The 22,678-nt window shown below is 37.3% G+C and overlaps 3 protein-coding genes across 4 annotated transcripts; all 3 read left to right on the forward strand.

Moving 5' to 3' along the window:
- Positions 1-1,024: 1,024 nt before the first annotated feature.
- LOC140836163 (putative tRNA pseudouridine synthase) lies at positions 1,025-5,128 on the forward strand. Of its 2 annotated transcripts, XM_073201577.1 has the most exons (8): positions 1,025-1,390; positions 1,526-1,561; positions 2,145-2,257; positions 2,348-2,496; positions 2,950-3,094; positions 3,447-3,890; positions 4,024-4,102; positions 4,601-4,927. In XM_073201577.1, the coding sequence occupies exons 1-8, from the start codon at positions 1,150-1,152 to the stop codon at positions 4,714-4,716; spliced, it is 1,323 nt and encodes a 440-aa protein (XP_073057678.1). In that variant the 5' UTR covers positions 1,025-1,149; the 3' UTR covers positions 4,717-4,927. The 2 variants fall into 2 exon arrangements, with proteins under 2 accessions (XP_073057678.1, XP_073057673.1); XM_073201572.1 differs by lacking the exon at positions 4,024-4,102 and having other exon boundaries at positions 1,030-1,390; positions 4,601-5,128.
- A 4,886-nt stretch (positions 5,129-10,014) lies between these two features.
- Positions 10,015-13,617, forward strand: LOC140836179 (U2 small nuclear ribonucleoprotein B'' 2-like). Its single transcript, XM_073201581.1, has 5 exons — positions 10,015-10,215; positions 10,908-11,080; positions 11,708-11,792; positions 12,428-12,510; positions 13,034-13,617. Exons 1-5 carry the CDS (start codon positions 10,143-10,145, stop codon positions 13,313-13,315), a joined length of 696 nt encoding a protein of 231 aa, XP_073057682.1. The 5' UTR covers positions 10,015-10,142; the 3' UTR covers positions 13,316-13,617.
- A 1,384-nt stretch (positions 13,618-15,001) lies between these two features.
- Positions 15,002-17,444, forward strand: LOC140836193 (probable WRKY transcription factor 26). The gene is made up of 5 exons (XM_073201586.1): positions 15,002-15,437; positions 15,536-15,670; positions 15,785-16,362; positions 16,520-16,681; positions 16,832-17,444. The coding sequence occupies exons 1-5, from the start codon at positions 15,195-15,197 to the stop codon at positions 17,232-17,234; spliced, it is 1,521 nt and encodes a 506-aa protein (XP_073057687.1). The 5' UTR covers positions 15,002-15,194; the 3' UTR covers positions 17,235-17,444.
- Positions 17,445-22,678: the final 5,234 nt, after the last annotated feature.

The following is a 22,678-nucleotide window of genomic DNA, read 5'->3' on the forward strand; positions in this document are numbered from 1 at the left end:
ATTAGTAGATTTGACCCGTCTCACAGATTAAGATCCATGAGACGGTCTCACATGAGACCTACTCTTATTTCTTTTGCTATAATATTTAGTTTGAAGTTTGAAAGTAGAAAAATGATAAAATAGTATAAATGTCATTTTTATTGTAAGTATGTTGTGTTGTTAAATTATTAACTTAGTTTTAAATCTTTATTATTGTTTTGTCTATTTTTTATTTTTATATGCTTTGAACTATAATTTATATTTGAAGACACTATATTGTTGTTGTTTTCAAATAAATTAAAATATATGTTCTAATATTTTTCATTAAAAAAACCGTAAACCGACCGCAACCGCTAAAAACCGTAATACTAATTCTTCATGTAAAACCGTGATTATTTTTTCAAAATACTAACCGACCGCATATGGTAATTCGGTTTGAATTTTTAAAAAAAAACCGCAGAACCGCATCGTGATCACCCATAATCTGTGAGACGGGTCAACCCTACTCATTTCATAATAAAAACTAATACTTTTAGCATAAAAAATAATATTTTTTCATGAATAACTCAAATAAGAGATCCGTCTCACAAATACGACCCGTGAGACCGTCTCACACAAGTTTTTTCCTAAAAAATTATATTCTTAGTAATATTTTTTCATAAATGACCCAAATAAGAGATATATCTCACAAAATACGAAACTTATATATCATGAACGAAAGTTTGGGGACAAATTTGATAGATCAAATGGATGGGATATCATTTTTGAGGGAAAATGGCAAACAAAAAAATATAAAAATGTGTAACCTGACAGACATCTTGAAAATCAAATGTATAATTGATTCATAAATTGAAGAAAAATATATTCATTACTTCTTAAGTGTTTATTATTTAGTTTAGAAAATTAATACTATTTTATATTTGTACAAAATAAAGTTTATCTTTATTTATCTTAAAATATATATATATATATATATATATATATATATATATATATATATATATATTTATATTTTTTTTTGGAAAAGAAAAACATTATTTTTGGATATTCATGTCACAGGGTTTTGGCATGTACTCAGGCAGCAATGAGTCTGTGAAATGAGTTTGTGAGTGTGTGACGATACCTCTGCCTCGATTGTTACCATTTTGCTTCCGTGAATCTTCGGAAACCATGGCGGTCTCCATTCTTCTGCGAACTCCAATTGCCCCATGTTTGTTTACTCCTGCTAAAATGGTGAATTCCTGCAACAAGAATAAGCTTTTCAAGTTAATTCCCCGCTACTACTCCGCTTCATCTTCCGCTGCCCCCGACACAGCTCCTCTGCAGCTGCTGAAGACGGCCCACAGATGGGAACCTTTTCGCAAGAAGAAAGTAGTCATGCGCGTCGGCTATGTAGGTTCTGATTACCGAGGTATGGTTCTCTGTTCTTTTTTTCCTCTGTGGTGTGTGGCATGATTGATGGTATTAATTAATTGCTGAGTTTTTTTTTCCTGTTATACTCCATTATACTTTCTGTTTGTCATAAATCTCTTTGATGACGCCGCAGGTTTACAAATTCAAAGAGAGGAACATGCGTTTTCTAGTAAGATCTTTTTTGTCCCGCTTTTCTCGGGAACTCCTTATGTTGTTGTGTTCTTGATTTATCCCCCCTCATTTTCTTTTTTTCTGTTGGTTTCGATGAGATGTTGATTCGATGGGAAAAGGAGCTGAATATAGCAGCAAAATAATGTGATTATCATTTACCTGAACACGCCGACGAAATCACAAATCATTGTATTGATCTGAGACATAGTGCTGCCTTTAGATCTTATTTTGACTTTCTTGAAAGAAGGTCTTGGTGTATATATCGTGGTTTTGACTTTGAAATACCTATTCCTAGACGTGCAAGCGATAACAAATTTCTGGTAGCATAATTGTCACGGTGCTAATAACAACACTTTGCTGCTATTTCTTAGTGTATTGTGAGTGAAGTGACTATGAAGCTTTGATGGAAAATTGTTCTTGCATCGAAATTAATTCGTGGATTTTCGATGCTTATTACCCTGATGACGATATCGTTTTCCCATTCAATTTCAACAAAATTGTTGATTTTATAGAATACTGCGTGAGACAAGAAGGATTGGATTGGATTGGATGTACTTAAACAGGATGGTTTTTTGATATAGCTGTTGAAGGTGAACTAGAAAAGGCCATTTTTAGTACTGGTGGAATAAGAGAGAGCAATTTTGGGGATTTGCAGAAAATTGGATGGGCAAGAAGTAGCCGAACAGACAAAGGGGTAAGCCATATATTATTATATGTTATTTTGCAAAGTAGGTGTAATCCACTTGCATTTTATGTATTTGGTGCGTTTCCTTATGCATTTTAGGTTCATTCATTGGCGACCATGATATCCCTCAAAATGGAGATACCTGAGTTTGCTTGGAATAATGATCCTAATGGTTTCATCCTTGCTGGTTATATAAATTCACATCTTCCTGAAAACATAAGAGTCTTCAGCATTGTACCTTCACAAAGGTAGTTTGTCTATAGTGATGGTGCCTTTTTACTTAAAAATCGTGATATGGAAGGTACTCCAGTAGCCATTTTGAGACCCAGTCATAAACTTTGCCACTGCTGAATAGCCTGCAGAAATTTGCAAATGTAGCAAGTTGTGTAACTCGGTTTACCATGTGTTATAACTATTTGATTGACTGAAAGTTTCCAGCGTGGTTTATGTTCTTTTCTGGCGAAACTGTCTTTGTCAGCCTTATGTTTGAAAGATAGCCAGAGAGAAAGGTAAAAGAGAAATATTAAATGTTTGTACACAGTTATGGTTTTGTTTAGCAATGCATCCAAAAATTATCATTTCTTAATTTTGGTACTACCACTTATGTGCTTCCCAAAAGTGAATCCTACTTTCTTTATGTTTCTCTGACACATTGTTTGATTATTTTATGAGCATTTGTTGATTGGTCACCTTATTTTCAGGAGTTTTGATGCCCGAAGGGAATGTAGCATCCGTAAATATTCTTATCTTCTTCCTGCTGATGTTATTGGAGTGAAAGAAACTTCTACTGCTGTTGAAGTTGATCATCATATATCAAATTTCAATGATATATTGAATGGCTTCAAGGTATTTTACTCAAAATCGATGTGTTCCTTGAGTTTTGGAATTTGGGTATCTTCTTGAGTTAAATTTTCTATTTTAGAACCAGCAGTATAATGTGCGATAATTAGTCGGTAGAAGTCACCATATGCCTATCTTGTGCAAGTACCTTTTTGTAAATGCAAAGTTGGCCACCTTCTGTACTATATTATGCTATTGTAAAATGAATCTACACAGATTTAATTGGCACTGAAGTTATATCTGTATGCAGAACCTATATAATGCATGATCAGACTATTTCAGTGGCTCTGTATTGTCTGAATCAATTGTCGTTTTATATCTTTCACGAACTAGTTTGTATTAATGAACGGTGTTCCAGGGAGAACACCCATTCCACAATTATACAGTTCGAGCTAAGTACAGAAAACAGTTTCCTCTAAAAAGCTCTGGAAATGGTTCTGCCTGGAAAAGGAAAATTTCATCAAATGTGCAAAATGGCTCCGTGTCAGAGGAAAGTGATGGAGAAGATATTCATGCAACAACTTTGATGGCAGATTCTGGAGAGAAGGAGCATAGCCCTCATTTTCCAGGCTCTGATCAAACTTTAACTGGACCTTTTAATGAGGAAGCGGACAACTTGAAAAAATTAGATCCCACGTTACCTGTGCTTGCTCGGTGGTTGCATGAACCTGATGCAAAGGACAAACTTAGTGGTTCTCATTTCCGTAAGATTCTTCAGTGTTGTTGTGGAAAATTGGAGCAGATGTCTGGTTTGAATTACGTTGAGATATCCATTTGTGGAGAGTCATTCATGCTGCATCAAGTAAGTTCTTCGAGATTTTATGGAGGCCCATTTCATTTTTAAATATCTTTTAGTGTGTTGGTTTGCATGCGTTATGTACGAAACTGAGAAGTGGAGGTTTGGACTAACTGTGTTCTCCATTTGATAACTCTAGCAAGATTATGGATATCAAGTACCAGTTCCCGCAATATTTTACCTTCTAGGATACATAAATAATGACATCCTGGTTCCAGGTATTATTATAATTATAATTATTGAATGCACGTATCTATCATGATTCATGTGTAATACGGGAATGTCCTAGGATGTTGAAGATAAAAAAATAATGGATATACTATGCCTGAGAAATGGAGAAGTCCTCCCCGCCCCTCACCCTACACCTACCTTCGCCCCAACCTCCCTAAACCCGATCAGCTAAACCAAACTGAAAATGCAGGTTCTACATGTTAGAGGGTAAATATTATGTGCCTCATATGATATATTCTTTAATGGTCCATACTTTAAATGGAATGGCCATGTAACATAGTACGAGAGCTCGGCCAGCCTGTTTATGAAAAAGCATTCCATTTTTGAGAATGCTGCCTGCATGTAAGGAAACATGTTTTTTTAGATTAGTTGGTCATTTAACACTAGTGTTTGTGTTGTATATTTGGTGGTTAATCTATTATACTTTTGCTTACCTTCTGTTATTGAATACCGTTTGCTTAACTTGTTCAATAACGAATTACCAGATACGCAAAATGGTAGGAACAGCCGTGGCAATAAAGCGCAATTTACTTCCCAGGGACATTTTGCAGTTGTCCTTATCCAAGTTCTCCAGGATTGTTATGCCCCTTGCTCCATCTGAAGTTCTGGTACTGAGGGGGAATGATTTTGCTGTCAGAAAACGACCGGGGAACATAAGAAGGCCCGAAATGTTGACATTGGTTGAATCAGAACAGATTCTCGACTTGGTTGATGACTTCTATAGTTCCGTGATGTTACCTCAGTTGGCCACCTTTTTAGACCCTTCAAAGGCTCCATGGAAGGACTGGGTTGAAATACTAGACGCGAACACTAGGATTCCTGAATCCCAATTGAATGAAGTTAGGATTGCTCGGAATTTATGGAAAGATGAGTTAGAGTCTCGGAAAAAGATGGCAGTGTGATCGAATTTTTTTGGGCTTATAGTTTTTATTAGTTCCAACTTTTCTCTAGTTATGTTTAATTTTATTCAGTAAATGTATTTCTCCAAAGTGGTATATACTAGTTGTTAGATAGATATTACCCTGGATATGTTGGATGTCTTGAATCATGAGCAAATCGCAGCAACTTGAATCACGAACAAAAAGCAACCACAATAAGATCAAGTCGAGGCAAGGAAGATCTTTTCTCCGCAAGATGAAATTGTTCGTATAAAGTGATATACGTTGCAGGCAATCGTCCCCAAGATACAACGACTTCAAGTCGAGAGTTTGCAGCACTATAAATCTCGAAACCAACGAACAAATTTATGCTTTAACTTTCAAGTATTTCGAAAATCAAAGGATGCAGCAATATGTGAAGAGGAAGTGCAGGGAAAAAATCAGCAGCCTTGGAAAATGGTTGGAGGGATTATTTATAGATGATCATCGGTTGCGTTGAGGAGACACGTCTCTTATTCAAACTTGGAGTTTATAAGGAAGATTTCATTTGGCTATTTTCTCCATATTCTATTCAACAACTCTTCATTATTCATTTATCCAACACTAACAGTAAAATGACGATAGGTTCGTTGAAATATCGAAGAAAAAGTTGGTTGGATGTAGAAAATCAACCATTAACACATCTCTATCACAATGGTTTCTTTTCAAATAACCCAAGTCGGTAAGACCTTAACATAAAAATGCAAAAAGTGACCACAACAAATTTATTTCAAGGCATATGTGTACCAACGAGTTCCATATCTTGCAGGTACAAAAAGTGTGCCACAATACAAAGTTAAACAAAGAAACGCTTGGACAAGACATGAGTGACACATTACAAAAGTGGGACGGAGCACGACCATGCCCCCTGATTGCAAAATTGATCACTCATACCAATAACATCAAGATCAACCGAAGAAGGATTCCAGAGAACAAAGATTCTGCCCTTCGAACTAAGGTTGAAATTGTGGATTGCATTCATACCCCGGAAACGCACCCGTAACATGCTATTGAGTGCATTCTCATCAAATTTCGATTCCAGAATTCCGAATACATCAAGCTTTTGAATGCCCATAATGGATTGAGCACTCTTTTGTTTTAGAGGTTTGTGAAAACCTCTAACATTCCAACAAGCGAGCTTCATTGAGTACCGGAGGCAATTTTGGGTTGCCGCCCCTTTTCTTCATTGTCAAACAACCTATTCGTAGCGCCATTATTATTCAACTCCGCAGATTCTGTATCACAAGAGCTATTGTCCACCATATCACCGAAGAACGTTGCCATGTCCTTGTTATACCCAGAATCTGTAGTCTCGGCTATAGCCTTCTTCTTATTTTTCTTACCTTTCTTTTTATTACCCACGATCGGAACCTCTGCCGTAACAGTATGTTCATGACATTGAGATGTATCCATGCTCTCGCAAATCACTGGCCTCTTACCCTTATCAATAGGGCTAGGTTGCGCAGCATTTGTCCCATCTACCGAAGTAGTTACTACCTCAATTTGCACAGGAGATTTTGTAATAGTAACAGGTTGTTTAGTAGCCTCTTTCCCAAGGGATTTTGGTGGCACCAAAGATGGCTTACGCGAGGGACCTGCCTCTGCTGATTTTCGATGCTGTGAGCGCCCCCGAGGTGGACCAGAACGCCAAGTAATACTCTTAGAACGAGCTCGGGCAGAAGAAGTGTTAGTCATTCCAGCTCCTTTCTTAGATTCATTGACATTACGGTGGTACATATGAACACAAGTATCCACGGAATGTCCTACCTTACGGCAATTAGTACAGTATTTCAGCTCTTGCTCATATTCGAAATTAATCACCACATCCCCAATCGGTAGTTCAATAGTCATGTCAGAAATTTTTGGCTTTGAAGCTTCTATTTCGATTAGCACTCGAGCATATTTCATCCTCTTACGTTGGCACAAGAGTTACTTCGAAAATATGCTAGAAAGCGGGGATCTCCTAGATGTATGCTGAAAATCGATCTTCAAAAGGCCTATGATTCGGTGGATTGGAACTTTCTTCATCAAGTGCTGATTGGATTTAACTTTCCTCGGCTTTTTGTGCAGTGGATAATGGAATGTGTCTCCACAACATCATACTCTATTGTTATCAATGGACAGTTCCACGGGCATTTCGAGGGCCGAAGAGGGCTACGTCAAGGTGACCCTCTTTCACCTCACTTATTTACATTATGCATTGAAGTACTTTCTCGTCAGTTAAAGAAAATGTCTCGTGATACACGATTCGGTTATCATCCGAAATGTCGCAACATGGGTATCACGCACCTTGCGTATGCCGATGATCTACTGTTACTGTCAAGGGGCGATGTTTGTAGTGTCTCTATGCTCATGGATTGCTTGAATAAGTTTGGGAATATGGCGGGCCTTAGAGTAAACTTGTTGAAATCTAATGTCTACCTTGCCAGTGTGTCGGATTCGGTTAGACAGGAAATACTTGCAATCACGGGCATCACTCTTGGAGACCTACCCTTTCGATACTTGGGTGTGCCACTTGCTGCCAAGCACCTGCGGGCTGCAGATTATCACATCCTAGTTGATGCAATCTCGAATAAGATATCATCATGGCCGCGTCAGTCTCTGTCTTATGCTGGGAAGCTTGAGCTTATCAGGTCAGTTGTTCAAGGTGTTGAGTGTTATTGGCTATCTATCCTGCCTCTGCCAAGCTGTATTATTGATAGGATCTACTCAATCTGTCGGAGCTTTGTTTGGCCTACCAAACACCCTCCAATTGCGTGGAGTTCTCTTTGTAAGCCGATTGAAGCGGGTGGATTTGGATTGAAGAACTTGAAGGCATGGAACAAAGCTTTGTTGGCTAAAACGCTTTGGAACATTCATTTAAAGAAGGACAGTCTGTGGATAAAGTGGGTGAATCATGTGTACAGTCATTATAATGATGTTTGGAGTTGGGAATGGACAAATGACCAATCGCCTCTCATCAAACATATTATTCAGATTCGTGATGAAATCCTTATGGCACATGGCTCTAAACAGGCGTCGGTTGCTGTATTGAACAAGTGGTTTGGATCTTCGAAAGGCTTGACTGGAGCTTATGATTTCTTTGTTGGTCGGTGGACAAAGTGGCCGTGGAAACCGCTGTTATCTAAACAGTGTATTCTACCAAAGCACAAATTCATTTTGTGGTTATTTGCCCATCGGAAATTACTTACTCGAGACAGGTTGGGTTTCTTAACTGATAGATCATGCGTTCTTTGCAAAGCCTCTGACGAATCTGTCGTTCATTTGTTCTTTAATTGCGATATATCTTCTTCAATATGGAATTCTATAAGATCATGGCTCGACATGCGTAAAATGATGAAAACTCCTACAGCCATTCTATCGGCCTTTAGGGGTGTCTATCGTGGAAGCTCAAACTTAAACAAGATGAGGTGTGTGGCACTTGCGGCAACAGTTTATCATATTTGGAATTTAAGGAATGGGGTAATCTTCGATAATGTCGTGCCGAATGCTGAGGGGATAATCAACAAGATCAAGATCCACGTACTAAGAAGCCTGCCAAATTATTTACACATGTTGCCATTCTCGGATTACTGATTGAGAATATGGGTGTTGATGTTTAATGATTTGTAGACTTTGTTGTTGAGTTTTGAGATTGTTCCTTTTGATTCTCCTGGGGCTGCCCAGTGTATTTGTAATTAACTCTCTTTTACTTAAAAAAAAAAATGATATAAATAAAGAATGTTTCGTTCAGTAACATTCTCTTCTCTCCAGTAGATGATCGAGGTGCGAAACTCAGTCCCAGTCCAAAAAAAAAAAAAAAAACAAATACTTTCCAACTTTTACATCAGCAAAAAAAAAATGAACCTGATTTTTTTTTTTACGCCTTCCACAGTCGGATACACTTGATAGGTTTGTCCGTTGTGTGGGTGTTTGGTATGAATATGTATTGTCTCTAGCTGCGGTTTTCTTTGTAACAGATTCCTACCTTGCTAGCCATATGTATATCAAAAAATGTCTGTAATATTATTACATATGTAGTATTGTAATGGTGTACTATAAAATATATTACAATTTTATATATTTTTTTCTCGAAAATACAAGTTATGTAACATATCATAAATCTTTTAATATACATAAATGTTTCAGTTTTGGAGATCGAGTTGTTAATGAACAAGATGTATTTTTATTTATCGAAACTATCTTCAGTTTTGTACAAGCAGAATCCGAAGTATCGGTTTTATTGGGTAGAATGTGTTCCACTATATCAACCTACTCTAAGTACCAAAATTAGATCTTTATAAGAAAAAATTACTTCTACGAAAGAAGAATTTGTAACTTCTATTCAAGATTTCAGACAGTTTATGTACCTGCAGATTATTTGACTGAAACTTGAAATAAAAGGATTTTGATTATACTTTTATTCTTAATAATAAACGAATATATCGAATATCAAATTTATACTTTATTTATTTATATGTTAGTTAAGAAAATATAATGGATTTCAAATCATCAATATCGTCTATCGGTCAAACTTAAAATTTATCTTATATAAACATTTGAGATGTGAATTTGAAGTTATGATCTAGTTTTTCTAAAATTATAAAAATATATTTAAATATATTTGAAATTAATCGATTCAAATACAACTTGAATCAACCAAACAAATTTAAAATATATGTATCTAGGAAAAAAATTGTGTGAGACGGTCCCACGAGTCGTATTTGTGATACAGATCTCTTATTTGGGTTATCCTTGAAAAAATATTGTTTTTTATGCTAAGAGTATTACTTTTTATTGTGAATATGAGTAGGTTGACCCGTCTGACAGATTAAGATCCGTGAGACGGTCTTACATGAGACTCACTCATGTATCTAAATACACATGTAAAATAAATTTTATTAGGAATATTTTTAACCAGGCTTTTAACCCTTCGCGAGCACCAGATCCTATGACAAAACCGGGATAAAAAATCTCGGTCCGTTTTATTTAATTTCTAAAAACAGAATTTTCGGGATGGATGGGCCACAATATATTTAGCCCTAACTTTTCTTCCTAGGGCTCAGTCGCTCACACAATCGTATTTGAATCACACAAAAGGAGATTGATTAGGTCCACTACTGGCTAAAAGATGCTCACATCCGATATACCTCCCAACCAAACCATATACATCAAGAATATCAACGAGAAAGTTAAGAAGGAAGGTCTGTCTTTTATTTCAAGTTCTTAATTTTGGCTTTATGCTTAGTTATAGTGCGAATGATTATGCATTTGTTTTCGTTTTGGAAATTGTTTTTATCCATTGTATTATGTTCTGTCTATGTGTTTTTCTTAACTGGCGATGTTCTTATCCTCGCCTCTGATTGGGAAAATCGGTTGATTAGTGCTCCAACTTGGGGTCTGTGGCTTAGGACTCACTTTATCTTTGCTGCGGATTTAAATAGATTTTATATTCCGACATTTGAATTGTACCCTTATGAAACTCATGGTCTCCGGCTCAAATTCATTGAGAAACATCGAAGAGGGAACTTTTCACTGCCCGCTGCTAGTAAAAAGATCAATGCAGCTTATATTAATTTACCTAAGTTGGTTGTTACCAGTTACCACCTGAACAGAAAATGACCTGAAATGGCTCAGTAGCTAGCTCTACCTTCTAACTCGGGCCTGTGGTGAAGTGGTGCGTCAAGGGCACTTTTTTATGCAAAGTATGCTTTGTATTTCGGAATGAAATTTCTTGTTTGTTCAGATCATAATGTATGTTATCTTGACATCATCATCATCAATGTTGTCATTGAGTCATGTTATTGCTCCGTTAATATGGTCATTACTGTGCTATTAATGTATCCTAGGTTTATGGATTCTGACGTTGATGTCTCTGTCTTTATGGTTTGTGCAGAATTGAAGAGATCTCTTTATGCCTTATTCTCACAGTACGGGAGGATATTGGACATCGTTGCACTGAAAACTGCCAAGCTTCAAGGGCAGGCATGGGTTGTGTTCAGTGAAGTGGCTGCTGCTAGTAATGCACTGCGACAGATGCAGAACTTCCCTTTCTATGATAAACCTATAGTGAGTATAAAGCATATACCAGTAATTTTTTCTGCATAATATCTTTGTTAAATATGTATACTGGTGGAATTTCACTTTTAGGCTTGATTTTTCATGGTTTGTCCATGTCCATTTTTCTTGTTTCTTGTGCTTTATTCTTGAGTCTTTTCAATGAGTTCAATTGAAGACATTTTATCAATATATTATTCGACCTTTGCCAACTAGAAACAACGGATCTAGGACAACCGTAGCAGGTGGGATTTATATATCTTCTTATGTTTCCAGACTAATTTATGGCTTATGCGGAACCCCATTTATCATGCTTTGCCATAATTATTTTTTTATAAAAAAAAAAGGGAATTGATTTTATTCGGTCATGCTTGAGTGATGTTTCATACTTTTTTGATATATGTAAATCTTCACAATTATTTGATACTTTTTTACATATTAGTGGATCTTATTTATTTCATTTTATACGTTTTCATAACTTTGATATGAAAAAATACGATTGAAAAAAGGATGATGTCACTCATAGAGAACACATTTTTTTGCCGATTTATTACACTGATGTATGTGCGTTATTAATAGTATTGCCTAAGCTGACAAAATAAATTTGATTGGACTTGCTAACTGTCATATACATTGCAGCGGATACAATATGCAAAAACAAAGTCTGATTGTATTGCTAAAGCAGAGGGTACCTATGACAAGAAAAAGAAGCAAGAGGAAAGAGGTAAACCTTTAGCCTAGCTCAGTCATTCTCTTTCTCTCGCCCACCTACTGTTTTTTCTCTGTATTCCTTGTTTAAACCTAGTTACTTTTATATTTAAGATGGAAAATTAATAAGTAGCTTTTGTAGTTTTTGCATCCATTAACTTTTGAATGGAGAATTGAGTTGGTAAGGTTTGATATCGCTCTTTAGAAGTGATTTATAGAATTTGAGTTACCATCAGTGTGAAAGGAAATGCATGTTGTGTATTGATGAGCTTGTTTGATTACGTTCTTAAAACCGGGGTCAATTTTTAGTGACTCAATTGATACACGTCGGTGAAACACAAAACTGCAAAATGATTAACAACGTTTAAAGATACATTTGTGGCACGTATATATCATAATGCCTCGCTTGTTTACGAAAAACAGTGAAAAGTTTATGTCAGTACCAATGTGCTGCATTTTGCTATGCGTTTTGAAATTTCATACCATCATATTTCGAAGGTCGGAGTCAACGTTCATAGAGGGGGATACATAAGTTCAGCCATTTGAATTCTGGGGCATATGTTTGAGTTCACTCAGGAACAATTAATATATTTATGGCATTCTGATTTGGTTGCATTAAGATTTATTGTGATTACTGTTTTGGGTGAGCAGATGAGAGGAAGAGAAGAGTTGAAGAAGGCCATCAAACTGCCAATGCAAATGGTCCAAGATTTGACAGTAATGGAGGCGCGGCTGTAAGTATTCTGCATGAGAATGTATGCATATCACTCACGAAAAAGCTTCATTTATCCACTCTTCAAACGGTTGCTTGTTCCAACATTGATCCTTCTCATGAAATCAATCAGCCAAACGGACTCCCTCTTCATAAACTAATTCTATAATTGTTACGCTTACTATATGCACTGGTTACCTTTATGATTCATGCCTTTTTGAAAGCTTCTAGCCTATACTTTTTCAGAGTGCCTCCCACCCACATTCCCGATACTTAGATGTAGCCTTTTGGTAACAGCCGGACAAGTGTTTCCTATGGTTGTCCTTGCGTGTAACCTTGGGCTTCCAATATTTTGTCTCCTCCGACTTTACTTGGCATTTTGAATCCCTTCACAATCAGCACAACAAGCACAAAACACTTTACACTCATATGCACATGCAAGCTTACTTGTGTTTTTTGTTCACAGCCGTTCTTGATAATAATTTATTCCAAAACTTCCAACTTTTGTGACTTGATTTAAAAGAAGAACGCGTGTTTTTTTTTAGGCTACTTCTCGAGAAGGAAAGCCGGTCACACAGGAAGTAGCGATGGAACCCAACCACATACTATTTATACAGAATCTTCCATATGAGACGAATATAATGATGTTGGAATTGCTTTTCAAACAGTATCCTGGGTTCAGAGAAGTTCGAATGGTCGAAGCAAAACCAGGTATTGCATTTGTAGAATTTGACGACGATTCACAGTCTTCCGTTGCCATGCAGGATCTTCAAGGATTTAAAATCACTGCCCAGAATCCCATGGCCATCACCTATGCCAAAAAATAAGTGTTCAAGTATCTTATAACAGCCAGAATGCTATCTTTTACTTCAGCTTGTCATGTCATGTAAGCCCAGGGGTTCTATGTAACAGAGTAGCTTTACTAGTAAATTTTGTATCTTTAAGATTGAAACTTTTGGATCTGATACTTCTTGTTGATTTGATCTGGTGTGTCTCCCATATGGCCATACACACTCTTTAGAAACATGGACTTTGGTTGTTTCCTTGTTCCCATAAATTGAATGTAGCGTAGTGTATTTTGGTGGTTGAGAATTAACCTGCAATATCATGAAGAAAATTATAGACTCGATTCAACTCCAAAAGAGTTTGGCTCAATAGCTATGACAAAAAGTTATGTTTGAGGGAGTATCATACCTTATTTATTTATTTTTATTTTTATTTTTGAGAAAGTATCATACCTAATTTCATTTACTCCATGAGTAGAACCTAGATAATGTGTGGCTCTATCGAATAAACTTACATGCTAGATCTTTTGATATCCACTATTGCAATTTAACCCATCATCCTCCCACGAGCTTAAACCCTTATATCGATGTGATTGGGGCCGTTTGTTCTTTGAGTAGATTATGGAACTACAACCAAATCGTTGGGATTGCGTCGAATCGATTTGGTTCAAATCGTTTTCTTACCTTGTAGCCATCAAGTTTTAAATAATGTTGCGATCAGTGAGACTGTCAAACTACAAGCAATTTATGTATAAAAATTAGTGTGTGTGTGTGTGTGTATATATATATATATTTGGATATTATATTTTAATACACGTAATAATGATATATTAGATTAAAAATACAATATACTGATTTAAAACACCTTACTTTGGTAGGAATGGAAAAGAAAGATTTGTAAGGAGAGTGACGCAAACGCGTAAAGATCATGATGCCTCAGCTCCCTTTGTCATCACGTCCATATCTCAGTCAAAGCCGCGAGCTTTGACGATCGTATATCCCATTTTTCGTAATAAAATGGCCCACAAAAGAAAATAATATTTTAGCCAATTTTTGTATAAAAAAATGTTATTGTTCGAATTGTTTTGATAAAATAAAATCATTCAAAATGTTTCTTATAAGGATTCATGTCTACAAAAAGGGAGTTTGAAAGAGTCATCGTAAAATAGTTTAATCCTAAGAACTCAAATGAAAACAAATTACCCAACCTACCTAAAAGTCTAAAACTAGGTGGAGCTTGACTTAAACGTGTATTCATTAACTCTTTATTTTTTTTTCACGATGATGATATTTGGAGTTGTTATTTTTAGTATATTGGATAAATATTCGATAATGCAATAGTTTACAAATGATGTTAATCAGATAAAATATATTGAGCAAATTCATTGCGACATATTTGTTCGAGAAACTGTTGGTAAGGAGATTGAACTCCTAACAATTGATGAAACATTGTCTTTTATACCAACTCTTACTACCCATAAAAACTCAGTAATTCATATGTATTGTTGCATGCATGATGTATCATGTAAAATATATTAAACCTTGCTACATGAATGTATATTTATGAATGGTTTTTGATAGAGAAAAAGATATCGATTCAAATAAAATATATTGGTAATTTTATGAATTATAATGATTATTGAGTTACGAAGTGTATGAAAGTGAAATTATTTTGTTTGTGTTTATTTCAATTGATCGGTCAAACATGTTTTCAAAGCTTCTTAGAAGCCGTATAGAACCGAACTTGGGGGAAAAGAGATCGTCAAACCCACAATTTTCAGACAAATGTAGAAGCAAATACGTCTACATTTTCACCTTTTCCTTCTTCCCATAAACCAATCAAGAATCATCCAAATTCCCCAATCCATCTTCTCCAGGAATCTTGCAAGCCTCTGTAAATCCAGGATTGTATTCAGTTTTCATGTCTTTTCCCAACTCTTTCTCCAGTCTTCTTGCCGCCGACCACCACCAGCAACCCACCACCGGCCCCGCCATGAACAGGGAAATTGGGGGGGACCGGAGAGGTTCTGGGGTGCCTAAGTTTAAGTCTCTGCCGCCTCCTTCTCTTCCCATATCGCCTCCTTCAGCCGCCTCTCCTTTTTCCTACTTCGGCATGAGCCCAACTGAGTTTCTTGATTCTCCGGTTCTGTTAGCTTCTTCTAATGTAAGAAAAAAGAGAGAATCTTTAGTTTGTTTTTTTCTCTCACATTAAAAATTGGATTCTTAACTCTTAGGATGATTTTTCAAACGTTTATTATGCAGATTTTACCTTCTCCGACAACAGGAACGTTTCCGAATATCAATTGGAAGAGTGATTCCCACAGAATATATCAGCAGGAGATTAAACCAGAACAGAACTACTCAGATTTCTCTTTTCAACCAAATACAGTCTCCAATGTTAGAACTTCATCTTCATTGACTTTTTTTTTTATTTCTTTTGTTACTTAATCTTTTTCCCAATGAATGAATCTAACTATTCTCTGTACGTATTGGTCAATTCTGGATATATAGGGTTTGATTGCATGGGAATACTATCAAGAACCTGCTAAACAAGATAATTTACAACCAGAAAACAACAACTTGAATCCCGAATTCAATCCAACCCAGAAAATTGATCAATACAACGAATCATCAATGTCAATAACGGAGAACAAGAGGTTGGATGACGGTTATAACTGGAGAAAATACGGGCAGAAACAAGTGAAAGGAAGTGAGAATCCTCGAAGCTATTACAAATGTACACATCCCAATTGCCCCACAAAGAAAAAAGTGGAAAGATCTTTATCTGGACAGATTACCGAAATTGTTTACAAAGGTTCTCATGATCATGCCAAGCCTCAGTCCGTTCGGAGATCGTCTGCTTTGGCATCATGTTCGTCCACTCTTTCGGCTTCTTCCGTGGTGATTCAGTCTCAAAACGAGATACCGGAGCAGCTGTCAGATGGTTCAGTTGGTGCAGGGAAAATGGATTCTTCGGTTGCAACTCCACCTGAGAACTCATCGGTATCGGTTGGAGATGATGAATTCGACTATAAGAGAAAGTATGGTGGGGTAGAGCTTGATGAAGATGAACCTGATATGAAAAGATGGTAAATTTCAATTATACTAATAAACTTATATTTAAGCAAAAACCAAACTCGAACTTTTTGCATCTCTTTTAGAAAGAAGCATACGTTTCCACGTATCTCAGTGTGACTGAATTATTGGCTAGTCCCCTGCCTAATCATATATTGTTTCTGTATTCAGGAAATGTGAGAATGCAAGTAAAAATGCTGGTGGAATTGGGAGTAAGACGGTGAGAGAACCAAGAGTTGTAGTTCAAACTAAAAGTGATATCGATATACTAATTGATGGGTATAGATGGAGAAAGTATGGTCAGAAAGTGGTGAAGGGAAATCCCAATCCCAGGCAAGAATTCAATATTTTCTTTTCTTTCTTCTTCCTTTTTTTTTTTTTGAAATTCCCTTTCGAGATCACCCTTGAATTTTAATCGAGAATCAGGGCAGACTTAATCTTCGAAGTAGCCTAATCTTGTCGGTCTTCTTTGATCGAATCCAGGAGCTATTACAAGTGCACTAGTCCCGCCTGTCCGGTTAGAAAACACGTGGAACGAGCCTCACACGACTCAAAATCCGTGATAACAACGTACGAGGGGAGACACAACCACGATGTCCCAGCTCCTCGTGGCGGAGGTAGCCATGCCCTTAGCAGGCCGGTCCCTTATAATCCTAGCAATAATTTAGCCATGGCAGCGGCTTTGCCAGTAGGCGGTGGTACTGTGGTCGACGCTGAGGCACCTTTTACCTTGGAGATGATGCCGAGTCCTTCCAGGAGCTTTAGATATTCAGGATTCGGGAATTCAATGGGTTCCGGTGTCGATCTTTTGCAGGACAATACATTGTTTTCTAGAGCCAAGGATGAGCCGAGAGACGACATGTTCCTCGATTCATTTCTATCTTGAACAAGTTATGTCGCGCTCTACCCAAAATCGATTCCGATATTCTTGCGTCTTTAGCATCACCAATCACTATGCTAGCAAGATGGTCGGTCAGTTCACACGGTGACGGAGCCATAATTAACTGATAAATTTATTGTAAATTTGTATATTTTTACATGCATAAACACACAAAAATACGATTTTTTTTTTGGAACAATAAATTTTTTGATTTCATCTTTGAGTAGAACTTTTGGTTCCATCACTTTGTCCATTGTCCACGTATTTGACGTATAAATTCAGACACCAACAGGATCATAAGCTCCGGGGAGACTTTCGTGTTGTTTTGTGGTGCCCTTGATTAGGATTTATGATGAAATTTTTAGTAGTTGTACAATTTTCCATTTGTTGATTTTTGTAAGCAGAATAACAGCTGTTTTCCATGTATTTTGGTTTACATCATGGGAATTATAAATTGTTTTGGCAAAAATTATTATGAGACGGTCTCATGGGTCTTATTTGTGAGACAGATTTCTTATGTGAGTCATCCATAAAAAAATATTATTTTTTATGCTAAGAGTATTACTTTTTATTATGAATATGAGTAGGGTTGACAGTCTCGTGAGATAATCTCACATGAGACTCACTCAATTGTTGATAGGATAAATGAGTTCATATACAATCAAATTTATATAATAATTCTTACCATAAAAATTTCATTTATTAAATTTTCTTGATAATTGTTGTATTTTTAGCATTATTCCATATTCTTATGCTTATATTATAACGTAATCAAGTCTGAAATTATATTAAAAGAAAATTAACAAATATTTGTGAAACAAGACGATGTCATTTTGTCTACTCAAACCAAAAAAAAAATATTTTAAAAAAGATGACATCATTTTGTGCAATAGTTGCTTTGAATGTGTCAAATCTTCTAGAGGAATGGGACTGCTTGGAAGTAAAGCAACCTTTTGACTAATTCACCGACTGCATTAAAAGATATGGCTAACGTAACAGGTTTGAATAACCATCATATTTCGAGTGTTATTGATGAAGAATTTCTTGTTTTAATATTAAAATGTTAAAGTAAAAAACTTGTGTGAGACGGTCTCACAGGTCGAACTTCTAAGAGTATTACTTTTTATTGTGAATATAGGTAGGGTTGACTCGTCTCACATATTAATATCCGTAAGACGGTCTCACATGAGACCCACTCAAACTTTAAATGTTTAGTTTCGAGTCCTGAATTCATATCTACTGAGTTACAAGTTGGTTATGAGAGGTAGGTAGGTAGGCTTCTACGAAACAGCATATGCTACTATCGACTAATTGGTAAGAAAACATACTCGGTTGTCAGTATGAAATGAGTTAATTGTCCAATGGATACCGAGGACTTTCCGAACTCAATGTCAAAAAAACAAGTGTGCAATTAACTTGTGAGACGATATCAAATATTTTTTATTTGTGAGATAGTCAATTCATTACATATTTGAAATCAAAAATAATATTTGACACACATCGGATGGGCTATGATTTCGTATGAATTATTGTTTTAGTTGTTATTAATTATTTGGTGGTATTATTGTTTTTTTTTTTTTGAAGATAAAACTTGTAATTTTATTGATTCAAATCATCCATTACAAGTTTAACCAACCAAGAAGGAAAATCACCATTCAACCAAACAAAGGATGAAAGGGAATTGAAAGCAAAACGAGCAATGCTATGGGCTACATTATTTGCCGAACGACGAACATGAATAAGCTCAGATATCCCAGATTCACTCATACGCTCTCTAATATCTGTTGCGCAGAGGCCCGTATACCCAATATCATCCCGAGAGGTAGTGACTGCTTGCACTGCCAATAAGGAGTCGGTTGCAACTTGAACATCAGAAAAGCCTTTGTCATGCAATAAAATAATACCTTCCCGAATTGCTAGAAGTTCCCCATGAACCACTGAGATGGGTTGGTTGATCTGCTTCCCAAAAACCAATAACAATCGGCCTTGTTTGTCTCGGAGTGCGCCACCAATGCTAAAATGATGTCTAACCTCATCCACGGCCGCATCTACATTGAGTTTTAATGTGCTTAATCTTGGCGGGTTCCATATCCTTTCCGGATTACTCTTTTTTGTTGCATCCTCAATTTTCTCTTTGGTCCGGGCTTTTTTGAAATCAGGTAATATTGCATAACTCCAGGCGACATTATCAGCTATCGGTTTTTTCTTATCACCATGAAGGTATTTCTGCTTTTCTTTCCATACCGCCCATGTGTGAATTGCAACCTCCTCAAATTCCGTCTTTGAAAATTGGTCTTTCAACCATAGGCAAAGCTCCAATGTGTCAGCATGGGAGTTTCCTCGTAATACTTTGGCAAAAGATGTGTTCTTCCACAGATGTTTAATCGCAGCACAAAAGAACAGGACATGTCCAGACGAGTCTATAGAAAAATTGCAAAGATTGCAGGATTCATTCACCGGGACATTGTGTCTGGATAGATTCTGGTTAGTCGGTATACAATCATGGGAAATACTCCACCAGAATAACCGAATCTTTGGTGGAACAGAAAGGCTCCAGAGAAAAGACCACCAATCCTCATTGGGATGCTTCGATTGATGCTCCGGGGCTAAGAATAGCCCACGCTGGGTGCGGCACCCATCTCTCACTGTGTACTGACCTTTGGCATCATGTCTCCAGAATAATATATCAGGATTCCCTTCTACAGAAAGTGGGATCTTGAGGATTTCCCCAGCGACATATGGATTAAATCTATTAGCTATTAAGTTAGCATTCCATTCACCATCTTGAATCAAGGCATTAACTGTCACCTCATTCTCCCATGGAACAAGAGGGTCACCAATAATTGATTGCATGCTCGGTATCCACTTGTCTCCAAATATTTTTATTGATTGTCCGTCACCAACTCTCCATAGTAAACCGGACATGAGGATATCCTTACTCCATAATATCGATCTCCAAATGTAGGATGGATTACTGCCCAAACCCGCTTCCAGCACTGAACCATGCTTGAAATATCTACCCTTAAGAACACGACTGACTAAAGAGTCAGGGTAGCGTATGAGGCGCCATAGCTGTTTAGCTAAGAGGGCTCTATTAAATTCGGTCAACTTTCTGAATCCAAGACCGCCCCTGCCTTTTGGTTGGCATAAAAATTCCCAAGATCGCCAGTGCATTTTCCTTTTTCCGTTCTCAACTCCCCACCAGAAATTCGCACATTCCCGTTCGATATCATCACAAACCCCGGTTGGTAATTTAAAACAAGACATAGCAAATGTAGGTACTGCTTGAAGTATTGATTTTATCAACACTTCTTTCCCGCCTGTAGAGAACCATTTATTACCCCATCCTTGTATTCTTTTCACCACTCTGTCCACAAGATACTTAAACTGTAACCTCTTACTCTTCAAAGACACTGTGGGTAAGCCCAAATAGAGATCATGTTGGTGTACCACAGGAATAGTCAGGATATTCTTTATCGTATCCATAAGCAAAAGATGAGTATTCGGACTAAAAGATAAAGCAGACTTATCATAATTGATGAGTTGACCAGATGCTTTCTCATAATAAGACATGCATTCCTTCACCCTTGCCCCATCTTCCATAGTCGCTTTAAAGAATATCAGGCTGTCATCTGCAAAGAACAAGTGTGACACTGATGGGCTAGTTGGTGCAATCTTCACTCCGCGAAAATAGCCTCTGTGTTCATATGCATTAAAAAGAGATGAGAGACCATGGGCACACAGAACAAAGAGATATGGTGAAAGCGGGTCTCCCTGACGCAAACCACGGCTTGGTTTAATAGGGCCGACCACTTCTTGATTAACTCGAAAATAGTATGAAACAGACTTAACACAATTCATCACCTTCCTAATCCATTCCTGATCAAATCCCAATCGCATCATCATTAGCTGTAAGAAATCCCATTCCACTCGATCATAGGCTTTACTCATATCAAGCTTAAGGGCAGCATAACCAGACCTACCAGTTTTTCTGTTCCTCAACCAGTGCAGTATCTCGAACCCCACTATAATATTGTCTGTAATTAAACGTCCCGGAATAAAGGCTCTCTGAGAATCCTCAATAATCCTTGAAAGAACTGGCCTGAATCGATTGGTAAGAGACCGAGAAACTATTTTGTAACATACATTACAGAGACTGATCGGTCGGAAGTCTTTTAGAAGCATAGGATCTTTTATTTTGGGTATTAGCGTGACAAGAGTGTCATTCCACGCCTCAGGAGAGGCCCCTTCATTAAGAACTTGTAGTACCGCCTTCGTAACCTCAATACCGATTACATCCCAAAACTTCTGATAAAACAGTGTAGACATCCCATCCGGTCCCGGGGCTTTATCCGGATGCATATCAAAGAGAGCCTGTCTGATCTCTGTTGCTGTGAAGGGCGCACAAAGCGTCTGATTCATCTGTACTTCTACCTTTGGTTCGACTGTCTCTAATACTCGGTCAATGTCAACCTCAGATGGCTTGGATGTTGTGAATAAAGATTCAAAATATTCCAGCACAATTGTCGATAAGCCTCTATCTGTACACCAATCCCCATGACTTGAGACCAGGCCAGATATAGTGTTCTGCATACGACGATGGGAGGCTTTAGAATGAAAGTACCTTGTATTACGATCTCCATCTTTAAGCCATGAAATCCTACTTCGTTGCCTCCAATACATTTCTTCCTGAGTTGCGAGGTTCTCTATCTCTGTTTCAAGCCTGTTGATCTGAGAAATATTATCATGCCACTGTGTACTTGTCTTTATGTTATTCAGGTGATCTCGTTTTGATTTAAGTCGCTTAGGAATTCTGCGAAGCCTGTTAGAGTCCCAGTTAAGCAGTGCATTTTTACAGGAATTAATACGCTCCACAATTGATGAACCAATATCATTGGGGCCCCAGCCATGCTCAATCACCTCCCTACACCCCTCCTCCAATAACCATCCTTTTTCGAACCGAAAGGACAAATGACATTTAGCTCTTCTATTTCGGTCTTGCAACTGATCACTGTATAACTGTAGGCAAAGTGGCCTGTGGTCGGAATGGTAAAATTCCAAAGAAGTCACACGAGCCACTGGAAAATGGAGACGCCACTTCATATTCCCCACAAACCGGTCAAGCCTCTCAAAGATTATGTTAGCAGAATCCCTACGGTTTACCCACGTAAAAAACTCACCCGCACAATGCAGATCCTGGAGTTCACAAAGTTCCAGAACTTCCCGGAAAGCTTGCATTTGACTTGGAGCTCTTCTATTTCCGCCCAATTTTTCGCTATCAAAACAGATTTCATTGAAGTCCCCTCCTACTAACCAAGGTATTTCCTTGAGCTCTGCTATATCCTTAAGACGATGTAGCAGTTCCCACGAAAAATGACGCATAGGAACTTCGGGGTTTCCATAAAATCCGGTGAATCTCCAGTCTTGCTCAGGGTCATGAATTATACAAT

The sequence above is a fragment of the Primulina eburnea genome, chromosome 1 (genome assembly GCF_022965805.1).
Source record: "Primulina eburnea isolate SZY01 chromosome 1, ASM2296580v1, whole genome shotgun sequence".
NCBI classification, from domain to species: Eukaryota; Viridiplantae; Streptophyta; class Magnoliopsida; order Lamiales; family Gesneriaceae; genus Primulina; species Primulina eburnea.